The following is a 17,464-nucleotide window of genomic DNA, read 5'->3' on the forward strand; positions in this document are numbered from 1 at the left end:
GCTTGATGTATACACGAGGGTAGGGTGGGAACAGATAGAGTGGGAGGAGGCTCTTGTGGAGGATGAACATTGGCATATGCCAAATGGCCTGTTTATGTACCGTGAATTAGATGTATGCAGCTTGCCCTCGAGGGTCACATGGTCTTTTCCTGCCTTAAACATTCTAACATTCTTTGAGGAGATTCCCCTCATCACACCCAGTGAACAGTAATGATAAAAAGGGAGCGTGGAGTTTTTGGTCTCTGCCTCCATCAACATTACTGCTCCCAGATTTCTGGGATGAGGCCTGAGGCTGCAGTGAGCACATTCCCAGTGTAGCCAGGCAGGTCTGTGGGAAAGGGAATCACAGACACTGCTGCCTCATCTTCCTCTTGGGGTGACAGTACACATTGGCAGTTGGGCTTGTGCAGGCTGACGGGGGGGGGAGGGGGACGGGTCAAAAGAACAATCTGAAGACATATGGAAACAGAGGGCATAAAATTATTTTCATTCTCCCTCCCAAGATCTTCAAGGCTTCTCCAGCAGCTGACAGTAACCCCAGTGTAGCTGCATCTCTGAGACTCTCAGTACTGTTCCTGCCAGGGTCAGGGTGGGGGAGACACCTGGGCTGCACAAACGGGTCCAGGTCATGGGCTTTGGCAGCGCAACACTCACTCCTCATTAAGTGTAGCCCAATTCCACTACACTGCAAAGGGTAGCAAATGGTCCCTTTTGTGTCCTTACCTATCACATTTCACATGTGAGTAATGAGTGTTGAAGCTCACACTCCTGGACTGTGAAGAGTAACAGGCTGGACTTTGAGAGAACTTAGTTCACAGGCTGATTCTCCCACCCATGGATACTAGTGCTGATAATTGACAACGTGTGTCTGTGCAGTACATGTGCACAGTGCATGTTTAGTGATTATGTACAGGCAATGCATCTGAAGTAATTTATCAAGTGTGATGCACTTTGAGATGTCTGAGACAGGTGATAAGGTGCTATATAAAAGCAAGTCGTCCTTTCTCACTGCCCAGAAACACATGTTTCTCACCCGCTTGGATGGCTTTTGTAACAAGTGGACAGAACTGCGAGAAACAGTACTGACACATTTCAAATAAAAAACTCGAACATGCCCCTTCTTAATAAAAACAGAAAATGCTGCCAACACTCAGCAAGTCAGGCAGTATGCAGTTCAATTGATGTCCTTTGTGGCCCCAAGTATAAGATGAGTTGTACCACATCGCCCTCCAATGGCCTCATCCTCACCCCAAGGACTGCAGCTGTTCAAGGCAGCAGCTCACCACCAGCTTCTCAAGGGCAATTAGGGATCGGCAATAAATGCTGTCCTAGCCAGCGATGCCCACATCCCATGACTGAATTTTTAAAAAATCTGTAATTCCCTTTTATTCACAGTTTGCACCAGGTGTAGCATTAACCACACACAATAACGGAGAAAGCCAACAAAATCTGAGCAACAGCTCAGAACAGAGCCGAAGCAGGGCCAGGTGGCCGGGGTTATGGGCACATGTTTGTTATAACTTAAGTTGCAGTTGCATCCGAGGTTCCATCATTTTTATAGTGGACGACTGTGGCAAAAATGAAAGGGATTTTCTCTCATATCCTGCAAAGTGATGCTTGTGGGTACTGTTAGCAGCTGCACAGTATGACACTGAGTTACGGGTCTCCCTGTACATAAACCAAACTCTGCAACTTTAAACTAAGGGGCAATGCCCCTTACAACAATGTCACCCAGTCTATAGCACTGAAGTAGAAAATAAGACTTGCATTTATAATCGCACCTTTCACAAGCTCAGGGCATCTCAAAGCACTGTACAGCCAATGAAGTACTTTGGAAGCGTAGTCACTGTTGTAATGTAGGAAACGTGGCAGCCAATCTAAACAAACAGCAATGAAATAATGGTCAGATAACAAGTTGTTTTGAGGCATGTTGTTTGAGGGATAAATATTGTCCGGGACTCTTGGGAGAACTCCCTTGTTCTTGAAACAGTGCCACAGAATCTTTTACAACCATCCCATAGGGCAAATGAGACCTCAGTTCAACATTACATCTGGAAGACACCACTGCTGACAGTGCAGCACGGGAGTGTCCGCCTGGATTACGTGCTCAAATCTCTGAAGTGGGACTTGAACCCACAACTTTCTGACTCAGAGATGAATGCGCTATCAACTGAACCAGTTGAACTGAACCACTGACACACTCCCAGGGACCCCCTGCAAATACTGACACACTCCCAGGGACCCCTCTGTAGACACTGTTTCACTCCCAGGAAACCCTTGTAAATACACTTCCGGGAAAACTCCTATCTCAACTTCTGAAAGGCTGTGTAACCTACCCATGATCCTGTTTTTTTTAATAAGTGCACAGCAACAGAGTTGAGTAAGTCAATATATACTGGGGATCCTGTCACAGACCACCATGTCTGGGGACTTCTGTTTGAAAACTGAACCACAGATTGTGCTCAATCATCACTGTGCCACTGGTTTGTGGATATAGTTATTGTTTAAACTGTACATAGCTGGTTCTGCTCCTTGCCTTGCCCAGCGTTGGGTCAGTGATCTTTTAACTGATGCACCACACTGTACTTTACAAGAAACTGATCAAACTGTCAGGGAAACAGCAACCGAGTTAGCGTAAAGCTCAGATGAAGCACTGAGTAGAGAGATTTGAGTATCTGTGAAGGAAGCTTCACGTCAAGGAGTGGTGCATTGCCAAAGATCATTATGTACAATAACAGATGCAGCAACTCAGGAAGAAGCCGAGATGAACAGCTCACTAGAGAGAGAGTCAAGCATTGCCGGTCGAGGTGATCCTTAGGAAGTTAGGTGCCTTAAACCAACAGAAAATTAAGCTGATTCCCCAAGATGGTGACCCTCACACAAATTGCACATGGCAATCAATAACTGGTCACTCAGCATTATTCACGGGGAAGTTACTTTCATTCTCTGGACAGGGAAGTCAAGGGGCACTGCTTTAAAAAGAAGCTTGACACTGTATTTAACACTCGGTGTTTCAAATGGTCACTGTGTCGTGAGACAACTGATGGGGACTCGTGACTGCTGGAACCCCAGGGAGAATCAGAGGGGACAGATTTGGGAGCATGGCTGCTGTGCATGGTTAGCATGGTGCAAAGGTGCCTTCACTGATGTAAATTTGATGGTGCTGAGTGGGTGTAGCAGCCAGTTTTCAATGCAATCTCCGATGAATTTCAGAGCCAGGCTTTCAAAACACGAATCAATTCTCCCACCCGTTGCTGTAGCAACCCACAATGAAAGGAGAGAAAGCGAGAGTGCAGTGGTGAGGATTTATAAGACAATGGTTGAAGTAGCTCTCAGTGCAGCTGATCACCACTAGCAGAACGCCTGGGGGCTCAGTGTATTATGTACAATTTGTCAGATGTTTAGAGCTCTTCTGGTTAGAATGCCCCATCCCGTCTCTGCTGGAAAACAGAGCTGAAAACACACTGTGAAGCTTCCAGGGTGGCAAATACAGGATTGAGACAAAGTGCTGAATCTATCACACAGGCACACGGTACCAACACAGGATCATTACAGAAGTACGCAGCCTACCCTTCTTTTGTTCTGCACATCACAGGCAGAATGGTCGAACAACCTCCCAGTCTCCAACCTCCGTAAACTCCAGCTTGCCCAAACCTCTCCTTCATCTCACCATCGGTGGCTAACTCTTCAGCTCCTTTCAATCCCACTCGCTACAGCTCCCTCCCTAAAACCTCTGTCTTGTCACCTCTGTCTCCATCTTTAAAAACCCCCTCATGTCCCACCTCTTTGACTGAACTTTCTCCTCCTTCACTCCGGGATGGTTTTACTCACTCTGTGAAGCATATACAGTACAAGTGCTTTACAAATGCAATCTATACCCCAACACAAGGCAGCACCTTTAAGAAAGGGCATCTTTCATCAAAGAAAGAAAAATTTCACAGAATCACAGAATTGTTACAGTGCAGAGGAGGCCATTTGGCCCATCGGGTCCGCACCAGCTCTCCGAAAGAGCAACTCCCTCAGTTCCATTCCCCCGCCTTCTCCCCGTAACCCTGCACATTCTTCTTTTTCATACAACAGTCTAATTCCCTTTTGAATGCTTCAATTGAACCTGCCTCCACCACACTCTCGGGCAGTGCATTCCAGACCTCAACCACTCTGTGAAAATGTTTTTCCTCATGTCACTTTTGCTTCTCTTACCAAATACTTTAAATCTGTGCCCTCTCATTCTTGATCCTTTCTCTCTATCTACTCTCTATGATTTTGAATACCTCTATCAAATCACCTCTCAGCCTTCTCATCTCCAAGGAAAACAGTCCTAATTTCTCCAATCTATCTTCATAACTGAAATTCCTCATCCCTGGAACCATTCTCGTGAATCTTTTCTGCACTCTCTCCAATGCACTCATGTCTTTCCTAAAGTGCAGCACCCAGAACTAGATGCAATGCTCCAGCTGAGGCCGAACTAGTGTCTTATACAAATTCAACATAACTTCCTTAATTTACAGGACAATAGAGAAAGAGGAGGGGAATGGGATTATTTGGACAACTTTTTCAAAGAGCCAGCACAGGCATGATGGGCTGAATGTCTTCCTTCAGTGCTGAATCATTCTATCTTTGACGGGAGTGAAAGGAGGGAAATCGGCAAGTGACTGACAGACCATCTCTGTCGTGCGCCAAGCAACCAGCGGACCAGGAGCTGGTCAGGCACAGACAAAGAACCCAGCTGAGCACCACAGAGGCATTTAAGAGGAAGTATAATAAGTGCATGAGGGAGATAGGAATAGAACAATATGTTGATAGGCTGAGATGAAATGGGGAGCATTAATCTGCTGGGCCAAATGGCCTGTTCCTGTGTAAATGGTGTGGAAAAAGGCAGTTACTGTGACCCACAGAAGATTAGCAGCGTTCAGTTATTGTAACATACCCATAAACTGCAGTGCTGCTGCATTGCTCATTACATACTTCAAAAAGAACAAAATAAACGTAACAGGAAGTGAGAATCAAGATAGTCTAAATGCACCTAATCAAGAATAGGCGTGTTGTGTGAAAGCTACAAATGTCCAAAACCATTTAAAATGTTTGCTGCACATCTGAAGGATTTAGTTCCAGGAAACTTAGGTGCATCCAGCTCCAAATTCAATCAAAATAAAAATATAAAAACAAGTGAAAGGCTTTATAAGGCAGCAATAGAAGCAAAAATAACTTGCATTTATACAGCACCTATAACGTGGTAAAACGCCCAAGGTGCTCCACAGGGGTAATTCTCAAACAAAATTAGGTTTTAAGGAGATTAGTTTTAAGGAGGTTTAGGGAGAAAAGAAAATTAGGGACGCACAAGAGGCCAGAATTGGAGGAGTAGAGAGATTACGGAATGCTGGAGAAATTACAGAGATAGGGAGAGGCGAGGTCATGGAGGGATTTGAACATGAGGTTAAAATTATTTTAAGACAAGGAGTTGAGAGACCAGGAACCAATGAAGATCAGAAAGTACAGGGATGATGGATGAATGGGACATGGTTTGAGTCAGAAGGTCAGTAATACTGGGTTTGTTAAAATTGATTAGTTTCCCTTCCTCCCTCACAGAGGTAACACTGCACTGGTACAATATCCCCGCTGGTTCTTGCACTGGCAGTTTGTGCAGACATACAGCAGAGGGAGCCAGACTCCTTGTCTGTATCCAGCACACAGCTTTACACATGGAAAGGCATGGGAACGGCTGAGCTTCCTCCAGGCCCATTCCCACTGTAACCCCTTCAGTGCCGGGGGCTGGAATTAGTCAAACAAACAGAGAACATTTGCTTTTTTCTTGGTTCAGTTTACACCTCCCCTCATTCCAGAGCTACTGACCGATCCTGGGGCTTGATTCCGCAGGCGCCAGATGCCCTTCATGTGACCTCAGATAGTTATGCCTGCAGGGGAGGAAAAGTGGTGGGGGGAAATCACAGCTGAACCCAGTCACGTCCCCACGTGACACCTATTGGTTAGTTCATCTCCACAGGGTTGTTAGTTCTCCTTCTCCAATTGAGGACACCAGTAGGAGTTGTGTAGAAGGGACAATGACCAGAAGAGCTGGTTCCGCTGAGCTGCAGACAGATTCTTGCTCACTCCTCCCAACGTCTGTATTCCAAGTCCTATCTGTTGGTGTCTCCGACTCTGATATTCGGTCCCAGAACATCAACACGGTGGGCTCCTCACTTCCCTTGGCCTCTCCTTCCCTTTACAACCTAGAGGCTATGAAAACCCACGCGTGGCATCACCTGATCACTGCTCCCTGCCTTACTTCATCTGCTCCCCTTTTCTTTGTAACTTCGGCAGTACCTGGGCTTTGGGTCTCAGCCCTTCCCCTGGCTCTTTTTGTCCCCCACCTCCCTCCTGGTTGATCTCCCATCATCCAGCCCTCTCCTCACTGCTTTAAAGTTTCCGAACACATCAAAAATACAAACATCTAATTGCACAATCAGACAGGCGGCCCCGATAGCCCTCCCTCTCCCCATGAGGCATTTTAGCAAATGGACAAAGTGCTGAGAGTGGATATGCAGGCAGTACTAAAACAGCCTAGGGAGACAGTATAAACAGAGTGCCTGTTCCTCCCTTGCCCCCTACATAACAACCCCTACACATCAAAATTACTTAATTGACTGTAAAACAATCTGAAAGGTCCCAAGGCCATTGAAGGCACTATATAAATGCAAGTCTTTCTTTTTCAGACAATGAACAGACACACACAACAGGTAATCTGACATTGCTGACAGTGACGAATACAGTGACGGAAACAGAATACACAGTTTACAACACAAGAGGTCCAACCCATCCATTCTAAAGACTTTAATCAGGGGTGGGCTACTTCAGTCCTGCTCTTCCATGTATATCCTGCTCACACACATGGAGTAACATGAATTAGCTCAATGTATTATTGTTAAAACAAAACTGCAGCCCTGCAGATAATGGTGTAAATAAGTCGCAATTTTAGCAGTAATTGATCCTTTCACTGGTGAAACATTTTGATATGGTTTAGTTAAAGATTTGATCCCTATCCACTGTAGGGTAAAATCACACCTAAATTAATAACCTTCACTATTGAGAGACTGCTGCTGTGCGATGCTCAGAATTCATCCCATACAATGACAGACCAGTGCCTTCAGCAGAGGAGGGACCTGAACCCCAAGTCAGAGACAGCACCTTCAGGAGATGAAGGAACCTGAACCCCAGTGGGAGTCAGCACCTTCAGGAGAGGAGGGAACCTGAACCCAGAGAGAGTCAGCACCTTCAGGAGAGGAGGAAACCTGAACCCCAGTGAGAGTCAGCACCTTCAGGAGAGGAGGAAGCCTGAACCCCAGAGAGAGTCAGCACCTTCAGGAGAGGAGGAAACCTGAACCCCAGTGAGAGTCAGCACCTTCAGGAGAGGAGGAAGCCTGAACCCCAGTGAGAGTCAGCACCTTCAGGAGATGAAGGAACCTGAACCCCAGTGGGAGTCAGCACCTTCAGGAGAGGAGGGAACCTGAACCCAGAGAGAGTCAGCACCTTCAGGAGAGGAGGAAACCTGAACCCCAGTGAGAGTCAGCACCTTCAGGAGAGATGAAGGCCCGAATCCCAGTGAAAGTCAGCACCTTCAGCAGGGGAGAGAGGAAGATTATGAGATGGGAATTATCATTTGCGAACTTACTGATCATACCTCCTATTTTCACGTCTAACTCATTAATGTACACTACAAACAGCAAGGGTCCCAAGTGTTTAAGTATATCACAATCCCCCTCCCTGATCTCTACACTTACATCATCCTTCTCCATAGTAAACACAGATGAAAAGTAATTATTTAAAACCTTACCTACGGCCTCCGGCTCCACAGATAGTTTGCCACTTTGGTCCCTAATGGGCCTTACTCTTTCCCTGGTTATCCTCTTGCCCTTAATATACTTATAGCCTTGGAATTTTCCTTTATCTTGCCAGCCAGTGTTTTTTCATGCCCCCTCTTGACTCTCCTAATTACTTTTTAAAGTACCCCCCTACACTTTCTATACTCCTCTAGGGCCTCAGCTGTTTTCAGCCCTCTGAATCTGCCATAAGCCTCCTTTTTTTTCCTTATCCAATCCTCTATATCCCTTGACATCCAGGTTCCCTGGACTTGTTGGTCCTACCCTTCACCTTTAAGGGAACATGTTGGCCCTGAACGCTCACTATTTCCTTTTTAAAGGACTCCCACTGGCCTTTTGGAGACTTTCCGACAAGTAGCTGCTCCCAGTCCACTTTGGCCAGATCCTGTTTTATTATATTGAAATCGGCCTTCCCCCAATTCAGTACCTTTATTTCCTGTCCATCTTTGTCCTTTTCCATAACTACCTTAAATCTTAAGAGTTATGGTCACTATCCCCGAAATGCTCTCCACTGTCACTTCTACCATTTGTCTGGCATGGAAGCAGAGGACAGACACTGCTAGATATTTCTCCTCACTCAATGAAGCTCCACTCTAGAACTCGAACAAGAAAAGTTCTTACTGAAAGGATGGTGGCCGGGAGTCGCCGATGCCTCCGGTCCTCTCGATGGGGGGTGGTAACTCTGACATACTGTCTGCACACTGTGAGCCCCCGTCAGATGCCGAGCCTTCAGCCAAGACCAGCTGTGGAAAAAGACAGACACAGACTGAGAGGAGCGACTGAGTTGGGTGGGGAGGAGGCAGAGCACAGGGTAGGGCGAAGTGAAAGGGTAGGGAAAGGAAGGAAACAGGAGAAGGAGAGAAGACAAGTGGTGACGAGGAAGGGTGGTGAGACCAGGGACGGTGGGGAGAGGCAGAGAGAAGGAGATACTCTGGTGGGGGATGTGTGGGAGACACTGGCAAGTGGGGGGAGCAATGCCAAATGAGCCAAGCTGACACTCTACATCCTGTATTATAAGCTGTAATCATACCATCAGGCAAGAATTTGCACAAACATTACCTAACAACAAAGAACTGCTAAACTGGTGACAAAGGGGATAGGTACATGCAAACTTGCTGAGTATTTCTCACTTGCTCTATTCCCCATGACATTTCATTAATAGGGCACTTTAAATTCCATTTATTAATGTGCCTTGCCTGTACCTCCTCACGAAGGGTGTCAAGCTGATCAGTATCACTTTCCGCTCCATTATTAGATTACTGCCCTGCGTTACTGAGGGCACATCACACATTTCCTCCTCTGCCTCAGCGTCCCTAGGTATTTTTTTTAATAACATATCCTGTTTACTTTGCAAGTAGTGAACTTTCCCCATTTATAAAATCAGCCTTTCTCTGAAGTGGGATGGAGGCGAGTATGTTAAAAACACAACAGAGGAGAAAGAAAAAGGGAGAAAGAGAGGCAGCAAAAGAGAAAGCTAGAGAAAGATAACAAAGATAGTGAGAATGAAAGAAAGAGATCGAGCAAGAGAAACATAGAAAATAGGAGGAGTAGGCCATTTGAGCCTGCTCCGCCATTCATAATGATCATGGCTGATCATCCAACCTGTTCCCGCTTTCCCCCCATATCATTTGATCCCTTTCGCCCCAAAAGCTATATCTAACTCCTTCTTGAAAACATACAATGTTTTGGCCACAACTGCTTTCTGTGGTAGAGAATTCCACAGGCTCAACTCTCTCTGGGTGAAGAAATTTCTCATCTCAGTCCTGAAAGGTTTACCCCATATCCTTAGACTATGACCCCTGGTTCTGGACTCCCCCACCGTCAGGAACATCCTTCCTGCATCTACCCTGTCAAATCCTGTTAGAATTTTATAGGTTTCTATGAGATTCCCCCCTCACTCTTCTGAACTCCAGCAAATACAATCCTAACTGACTCAATCTCTCCTCATACGTCAGTCCTGCCATCCCAGGAATCAGTCTGGGAAACCTTTGCTACACTCCCTCTATAGTAAGAACATCCTTCCTCAGATAAGGAGACCAAAACTGCACACAATATTCCAGGTGTGGCCTCACCAAGGCCCTGTATAATTGCAGCAAGACATCCCTATTCCTGTACTCAAATCCTCTCGCTATGAAGGCCTTTTGCCTTTTTTACCGCCAGTTGCACCTGCATGCTTACCTTCAGCAACTGGTGTACGAGAACACCCAGGTCTCGTTGCATATTCACCTCTCTCAGTTTACAGCCGTTCAGATAATAATCTGCCTTCCTGTTTTTGCTACCAAAGTGGATAACCTCACATTTATTCACATTATACTGCATTTGCCATGGATTTGCCCACTCACTCTTGTCCAAATCACCCGGAAGCCTCTCTGAATCCTCCTCACAACTCACCCTCCCACCCAGTTTTGTGTCATCTGCAAATTTGGAGATATTACATTTAGTTCCCTCATCTAAATCATTAATATATAGTGTGAATAGCTGGGGTCCTGGCACCGATCCCTACAGTACCTCACTAGTCACTGCCTGCCATTCGGAAAAAGACCTGTTTATTCCTACTCTTTGTTTCCTATCTGCCAACCAATTTTCTATCCATCGCAATACACTACCCCCAACCCATGCGCTTTAATTTTACACGCTAATCTCTTATGTGGGACTTTGTCAAAAGCCTTCTGAAGACCAAATAAACCACATCCACTGCCTCCCCCTCATCAACTCTACTAGTTACATCCTCGAAGAATTCTAGTAGATTTGTCAAGCATGATTTCCCTTTCGTAAATCCATGCTGACTCTGTTCGATTCTACCACTGTTCTCCAAGTGCTCTGCTATAAAATCTTTGATAATGGACTCTAGAATTTTCCCCACTACCAACGTCAGGCTGACTGGTCTATAATTCCCTGTTTTCTCTCTATCTCCCTTTTTAAATAGTGGGGCTACATTAGCTACTCTCCAACCTGTCGGAACTGTTCCAGAGTCTACAGAATCTTGGAAGATGACCACCAATGCATCCACTATTTCTAGGGCCACTTCCTTAAGTATTCTGGGATGCATACCATCAGGCCCTGGGGATTTATCGGCCTTCAATCCCATCAATTTCCCCAACACCATTTCTCTACTAATACTTATTTCCTTCAATTCCTCCCTCTCACTAAACCCTGTGCTCCCCAACATTTCTGCTATGATATTTGTGTCCTCTTTTGTGAAGACAGAACCAAAGTATGCATTTAGTTGGTCAGACATTTCTTTGCTTCCCATAATAAATTCCCCTGTTTCTGACTGTAAGGGACTTACATTTGTCTTCACCAAACAAAAAGAAAGAAAAATGATGGGAAAAAATAATTTGTACCTTTCATTAATTCAGGATGGCCCAAAGCACTTTGCAGCCAATGTAGTAATTTTGAAGAGTGGTCACTGTTGTAATGTAAGAAATTTGGCAGCCAATTTGCACACAGCACGATCGCACAGATAAAACTGCGTTAATGGTCACAGTGTCTGTTTTACTGATGTTGGTTGAGGAATAAATATTAGCCAGGGAGAACGCCTCTGCGCTTTCTCAAATAGCGCCATGGAATTTTTTTACATCAACCTAACAGGGCAGATGGGGTCTCGATTTAATGCCTCATCCAAAAGACAGCACCTCCAACAATGCAGCACCTCCCCTCACAGAGTGTCAGCCTGGATTACGGGCTCAATTCCTTGAAGTGGGATTCGAACACAACCTGACTCTGTGGCCAGTGTTACCACTGAGCCAAGACTAACACATCCTAAAAGGGCAGGAGCTAGATTTCCGAACTTCCCATTGCATTACCAGGAGCATATACAAGGCTCTCTCACAGCTCCCCAAATGATTCAGTGGTTAAATATACTGTCCTGTGCGGCACTTGGCCACACAGGGCAAACTGTCCTGGGTCCTACTCCCGCTTTGTGCTGGATCAGCTGATCACAACCAAGGCAGGAGGAAGGAGTACAATTGACCTCAGCGCTCAAGTTAAGAAGGGAAATGAGTGCAGCCAATCTGGTAGAAACAAGATTGTTTATGATGCTTCACAATGTTGAATAGCCTTCTGACACTCACAGAAAGGTATGGGGGGCTGGTGGAGGGAAATCAATGACCCTGTTTAGCCACATCCTTGAATTTCTCAGATTCTCTCATTACTGCAAACCAATGCAAAATTGATCACACAATGACAAATTACAAGAAGCGTCTCTGAGCCGAGTCTTGGCCCAGGAATGACTTTCATACCCACGACCACCGAGTAGCCAATCACCTCCAGGCAGGCTCAAAACAGAAATACCCAAAATGGCCATGGGCTCTGCAGCTGCAACGGTCCTCACTAAATGCGAAGCCAAATCCTTCACCATCCGTTAAACAAGTAGGGCACACCAAGTGGGGAAAGGCCGCAGAGGATAGACATTGTGAGGAGAGAAGGCAGACTGCGAGGGAAGGGCAGAGTGCGAGGGAGGGACAGAGCGGGCAGACTATGAGGGAGGGACAGAGCGGGCAGACTATGAGGGAGGGACAGAGCGGGCAGACTATGAGGGAGGAACAGAGGAGTCACCATGCCGTGGGGGCATAGACGGGGCACACTGCGAGAAGGGGGCATAGACGGGGCAGACTGCGAGAAGGGGGCATAGACGGGGCAGACTGCGAGAAGGGGGCATAGACGGGGCAGACTGCGAGAAGGGGGCATAGACGGGGCAGACTGCGAGAAGGGGGCATAGACGGGGCAGACTGCGAGAAGGGGGCATAGACGGGGCAGACTGCGAGAAGGGGGCATAGACGGGGCAGACTGCGAGAAGGGGGCATAGACGGGGCAGACTGCGAGAAGGGGGCATAGACGGGGCAGACTGCGAGAAGGGGGCATAGACGGGGCAGACTGCGAGAAGGGGGCATAGACGGGGCAGACTGCGAGAAGGGGGCATAGACGGGGCAGACTGCGAGAAGGGGGCAGGCGGGGCACACTGCGAGAAGGGGGCAGGCGGGGCACACTGCGAGAAGGGGGCATAGAAGGGGCACACTGCGAGAAGGGGGCATAGAAGGGGCACACTGCGAGAAGGGGGCAGACTGCGAGAAGGGGGCAGACTGCGAGAAGGGGGCAGACTGCGAGAAGGGGGCAGACTGCGAGAAGGGGGCATAGAAGGGGCACACTGCGAGAAGGGGGCATAGAAGGGGCACACTGCGAGAAGGGGGCATAGAAGGGGCACACTGCGAGAAGGGGGCATAGAAGGGGCAGACTGCGAGAAGGGGGCATAGACGGGGCAGACTGCGAGAAGGGGGCAGGCGGGGCAGACTGCGAGAAGGGGGCATAGACGGGGCAGACTGCGAGAAGGGGGCATAGACGGGGCAGACTGCGAGAAGGGGGCAGACTGCGAGAAGGGGGCAGACTGCGAGAAGGGGGCAGACTGCGAGAAGGGGGCATAGACGGGGCAGACGGCGAGAAGGGGGCATAGACGGGGCAGACGGCGAGAAGGGGGCATAGACGGGGCAGACGGCGAGAAGGGGGCAGACGAGGCACACTGCGAGAAGGGGGCATAGAAGGGGCACACTGCGAGAAGGGGGCAGACTGCGAGAAGGGGGCAGACTGCGAGAAGGGGGCAGAGTGCGAGAAGGGGGCAGAGTGCGAGAAGGGGGCAGAGTGCGAGAAGGGGGCAGAGTGCGAGAAGGGGGCATAGAAGGGGCACACTGCGAGAAGGGGGCATAGAAGAGGCACACTGCGAGAAGGGGGCATAGACGGGGCAGACTGCGAGAAGGGGGCATAGACGGGGCAGACTGCGAGAAGGGGGCATAGACGGGGCAGACTGCGAGAAGGGGGCATAGACGGGGCAGACTGCGAGAAGGGGGCACACTGCGAGAAGGGGGCAGACTGCGAGAAGGGGGCAGACTGCGAGAAGGGGGCATAGACGGGGCAGACGGCGAGAAGGGGGCATAGACGGGGCAGACGGCGAGAAGGGGGCATACGGGGCACACTGCGAGAAGGGGGCAGACGAGGCACACTGCGAGAAGGGGGCAGACGAGGCACACTGCGAGAAGGGGGCAGACGAGGCACACTGCGAGAAGGGGGCAGACGAGGCACACTGCGAGAAGGGGGCAGACGAGGCACACTGCGAGAAGGGGGCAGACGAGGCACACTGCGAGAAGGGGGCAGACGAGGCACACTGCGAGAAGGGGGCAGACGAGGCACACTGCGAGAAGGGGGCAGACGAGGCACACTGCGAGAAGGGGGCAGACGAGGCACACTGCGAGAAGGGGGCAGACGAGGCACACTGCGAGAAGGGGGCAGACGAGGCACACTGCGAGAAGGGGGCAGACGAGGCACACTGCGAGAAGGGGGCAGACGAGGCACACTGCGAGAAGGGGGCAGACGAGGCACACTGCGAGAAGGGGGCAGACGAGGCACACTGCGAGAAGGGGGCAGACGAGGCACACTGCGAGAAGGGGGCAGACGAGGCACACTGCGAGAAGGGGGCAGACGAGGCACACTGCGAGAAGGGGGCAGACGAGGCACACTGCGAGAAGGGGGCAGACGAGGCACACTGCGAGAAGGGGGCAGACGAGGCACACTGCGAGAAGGGGGCAGACGAGGCACACTGCGAGAAGGGGGCAGACGAGGCACACTGCGAGAAGGGGGCAGACGAGGCACACTGCGAGAAGGGGGCAGACGAGGCACACTGCGAGAAGGGGGCAGACGAGGCACACTGCGAGAAGGGGGCAGACGAGGCACACTGCGAGAAGGGGGCAGACGAGGCACACTGCGAGAAGGGGGCAGACGAGGCACACTGCGAGAAGGGGGCAGACGAGGCACACTGCGAGAAGGGGGCAGACGAGGCACACTGCGAGAAGGGGGCAGACGAGGCACACTGCGAGAAGGGGGCAGACGAGGCACACTGCGAGAAGGGGACAGACGAGGCACACTGCGAGAAGGGGACAGACGAGGCACACTGCGAGAAGGGGACAAACGAGGCACACTGCGAGAAGGGGACAAACGAGGCACACTGCGAGAAGGGGACAAACGAGGCACACTGTTGGGGGTGGGGGTGCGGGAAAAGAGGAGACGCTATGGGAGGGGGGATAGAGAAGGCATACTGTGTGAATTGGTGGCACAGCGAGATACCTCAGAGCGGGTGGAGATGGGGTGGTGGGGGGGGGGGGGAGGGGGGCGGGGAGAAAGAGATAGGAAATAGAGTGGCAGAGAGTCAACAAGATTTCTCTCTTTTGCCCCGTTTACTCGCCTTGTCCTGAAGTGCTTAATCCTCAGGTTCCATGGGCTTCAGCAACCCCCAATCCCTCTCAAAGCAGAAAAAAAACTTACATCTCTATGGCGTCTTTCACGACCTCCAGTCACCCAGGCCGTTTTGCAGCTAATCTGAGTACTTTTGTAGTGTGGTCTCTATTGTGGTGTGGGAAAAGTGGCAGCCAATTTGTGCATGGAGAGGAGCACGGAGAGCTCCAGGATGAGCAAATGTTGGCTTGGGCAGGTGGTGAGAGCTCCCCTGCTTCTCTTCAGAACAATGCCTTGGGAACATTTTCAAAAGTTTGGCACTCTTTTGGGGAGGAGCAGGGAGTTCTCCCAGTATCCTAGCTGGTGTTTGTCCCTCAATCAACATCAATAGACCAGATTGATCAAGGTGCTCTAACAAAATTGAAGTCAATGGGAATCAAGGGGAAAACACTCCCTTGGTTGGAGTTATACCTAGCACAAAGGAAGATGGTTGTGGCTGTTGGTGGCCAATCATCTCAGCCCCAGGACATAACTACAGGAGTTCATTAGGGTAGTGTCCTATGCCCAACCGTCTTCAGCAGCTTCATCCATGACCTTCCCCCCAGGATAAGGTAGGAAGTGGGGATGTTCACTGATGATTGCACAGTGTTCAGTACCATTCGCAACTCCTCAGATACATGAAGGAGTCCATGCCTGCCTACAGCAAGACCTGGATAGCATTCAGACTTGGGCTAATAAATGGCAAATCATATTCACACCACACAAGTGCCAGACAATAACCATCTACAAGAGAGAATCTAACCATCTCCCCTTGACTTTCAAACACCTTACCATTGTTGAATTCCCCAACCATCAACATTCAGGAGGTTACCACTGACCAGAAACTCAACTTGACCAGCCATACTGTGGTTACAAGAGCAGATTAGAGGCTGGGAATTCTGCAGCAAGTAACTCATCTCCTGACTCCCCAAAGCCTGACCACCATCTACAAGGCACAAGGCAGGAGTGTAATGGAATACATTCCACTTGCTTGGAAGAATGCAGTTCCAACTACACTCAAGAAGCTTCACACCACCCAGGACAAAGCAGCTTGCTAGATCAACACCCCATCCACCACCTTAAACATTCATTCCCTTCAACAGTGGAAGCTACAAAATGTACTGCAGCAACTCACCAAGGCTCCTTCGAAAGCAGCGCCCATACCCGTGACCTCTATTAGCTAGAAGGACAAGGACAGCAGATGAATGGGAACACCATCACCTGCAAGCTCCCCTCCAAGTCACATACCATCTGACTTAGAACTATATCGCCATTCCTTCACTGTCACTGGGTCAAAAAATCTTAGAACTCCCTCCCTAACAGCATAGTGAGTATACCTACACCACGTGGACTGCTGCGGTTCAAGAAGACGGCTCACCTCCACCTTCTCAACTGCAATCAGGATGGGCAATAAATGCTGGCCTTGCTCGCAACGGCCACATCCCATGACCAAATAAAAAAAATTGCCTGGTCATTGTCTCGTTGCTGTATGTGGCATCTTGCTGTGCGCGGGGTGCATGCCACGTTTCCTATATTGCAATGGTGACCTACATTTCAGGACTACTTCATTGGCTATGAGGTACTTTGGGATGTCCAGAAGTTGTGAACGGCACTATCTAAATGCAAGTCTTTCTTTTTTGCATGTCTTTTCACCGTCACACTTGCTTGGATGTAAAACAGTGGAAGAAAAGGGTTGTCTTGTGCTGCTAGGTACTTCAGTGAGGGAGAACCAGCTAACCTGTACCTACAGCAATCTACTGAATATTTAAGTGATTGACCTGTTCTCTGGTTTTTCAGTAACATTGCTGACCTCCTACTCTAATTAGCTTGACCTCCCTTTGTTTTTACAATCTCAAAACCCAACCTTTCATCTGAGCTCCTTAATCAGTTAATTTTCTTGTTTACAGTTGAATTTGTGATCAGATGATAGATATGGATGAGTAAGGCCATTAGTATATGAGGAATTTGAAAACAAGTATGAAAATTTTAAAATCGAGACATTGCTAGACCAGGGACCAACGTAGGTGAGCAAGCACAGGGGTGGAGAGTGAATGGGAATTGGCATGCGTTAGAATACAGGCAGCTGAGTTTTGGATGACCTCAAATTTACAAAAGGTGAAAGGTGGGGAGCCAGCCAAGAGCGCACTGGCAAAAAAAAAAACTATAAACCCCCATCACAGCATCCAATTGTTACTTAAATGATCCCAAGGCACTTCAGAAGGCTATTAAATGTATTGACCGCTGCTATGTGGAGAACTTCCTGGACATCAATCCTGAATGTGTGTCTCAGTTTGAACCCATGTCCCCTTGTGAAGTAGCAGTAGTACTCAGGA

The 17,464-nt window shown here is 48.9% G+C and overlaps 1 protein-coding gene across 7 annotated transcripts in view; it reads right to left on the reverse strand.

Moving 5' to 3' along the window:
- The window catches only part of LOC137352122 (segment polarity protein dishevelled homolog DVL-1-like), a 165,680-nt gene that overhangs the window by 94,019 nt on the left and 54,197 nt on the right, over nucleotides 1-17,464 (reverse strand). For all 7 annotated transcript variants that reach the window (XM_068017242.1, XM_068017239.1, XM_068017240.1 and 4 more), the window contains one exon: nucleotides 8,496-8,617. In XM_068017242.1, coding sequence (XP_067873343.1) covers nucleotides 8,496-8,617 — 122 coding nt within the window. The remainder of the gene's footprint in view (nucleotides 1-8,495; nucleotides 8,618-17,464) is intronic.

Source organism: Heterodontus francisci, chromosome 37, assembly GCF_036365525.1.
Source record: "Heterodontus francisci isolate sHetFra1 chromosome 37, sHetFra1.hap1, whole genome shotgun sequence".
Taxonomy (NCBI): domain Eukaryota; kingdom Metazoa; phylum Chordata; class Chondrichthyes; order Heterodontiformes; family Heterodontidae; genus Heterodontus; species Heterodontus francisci.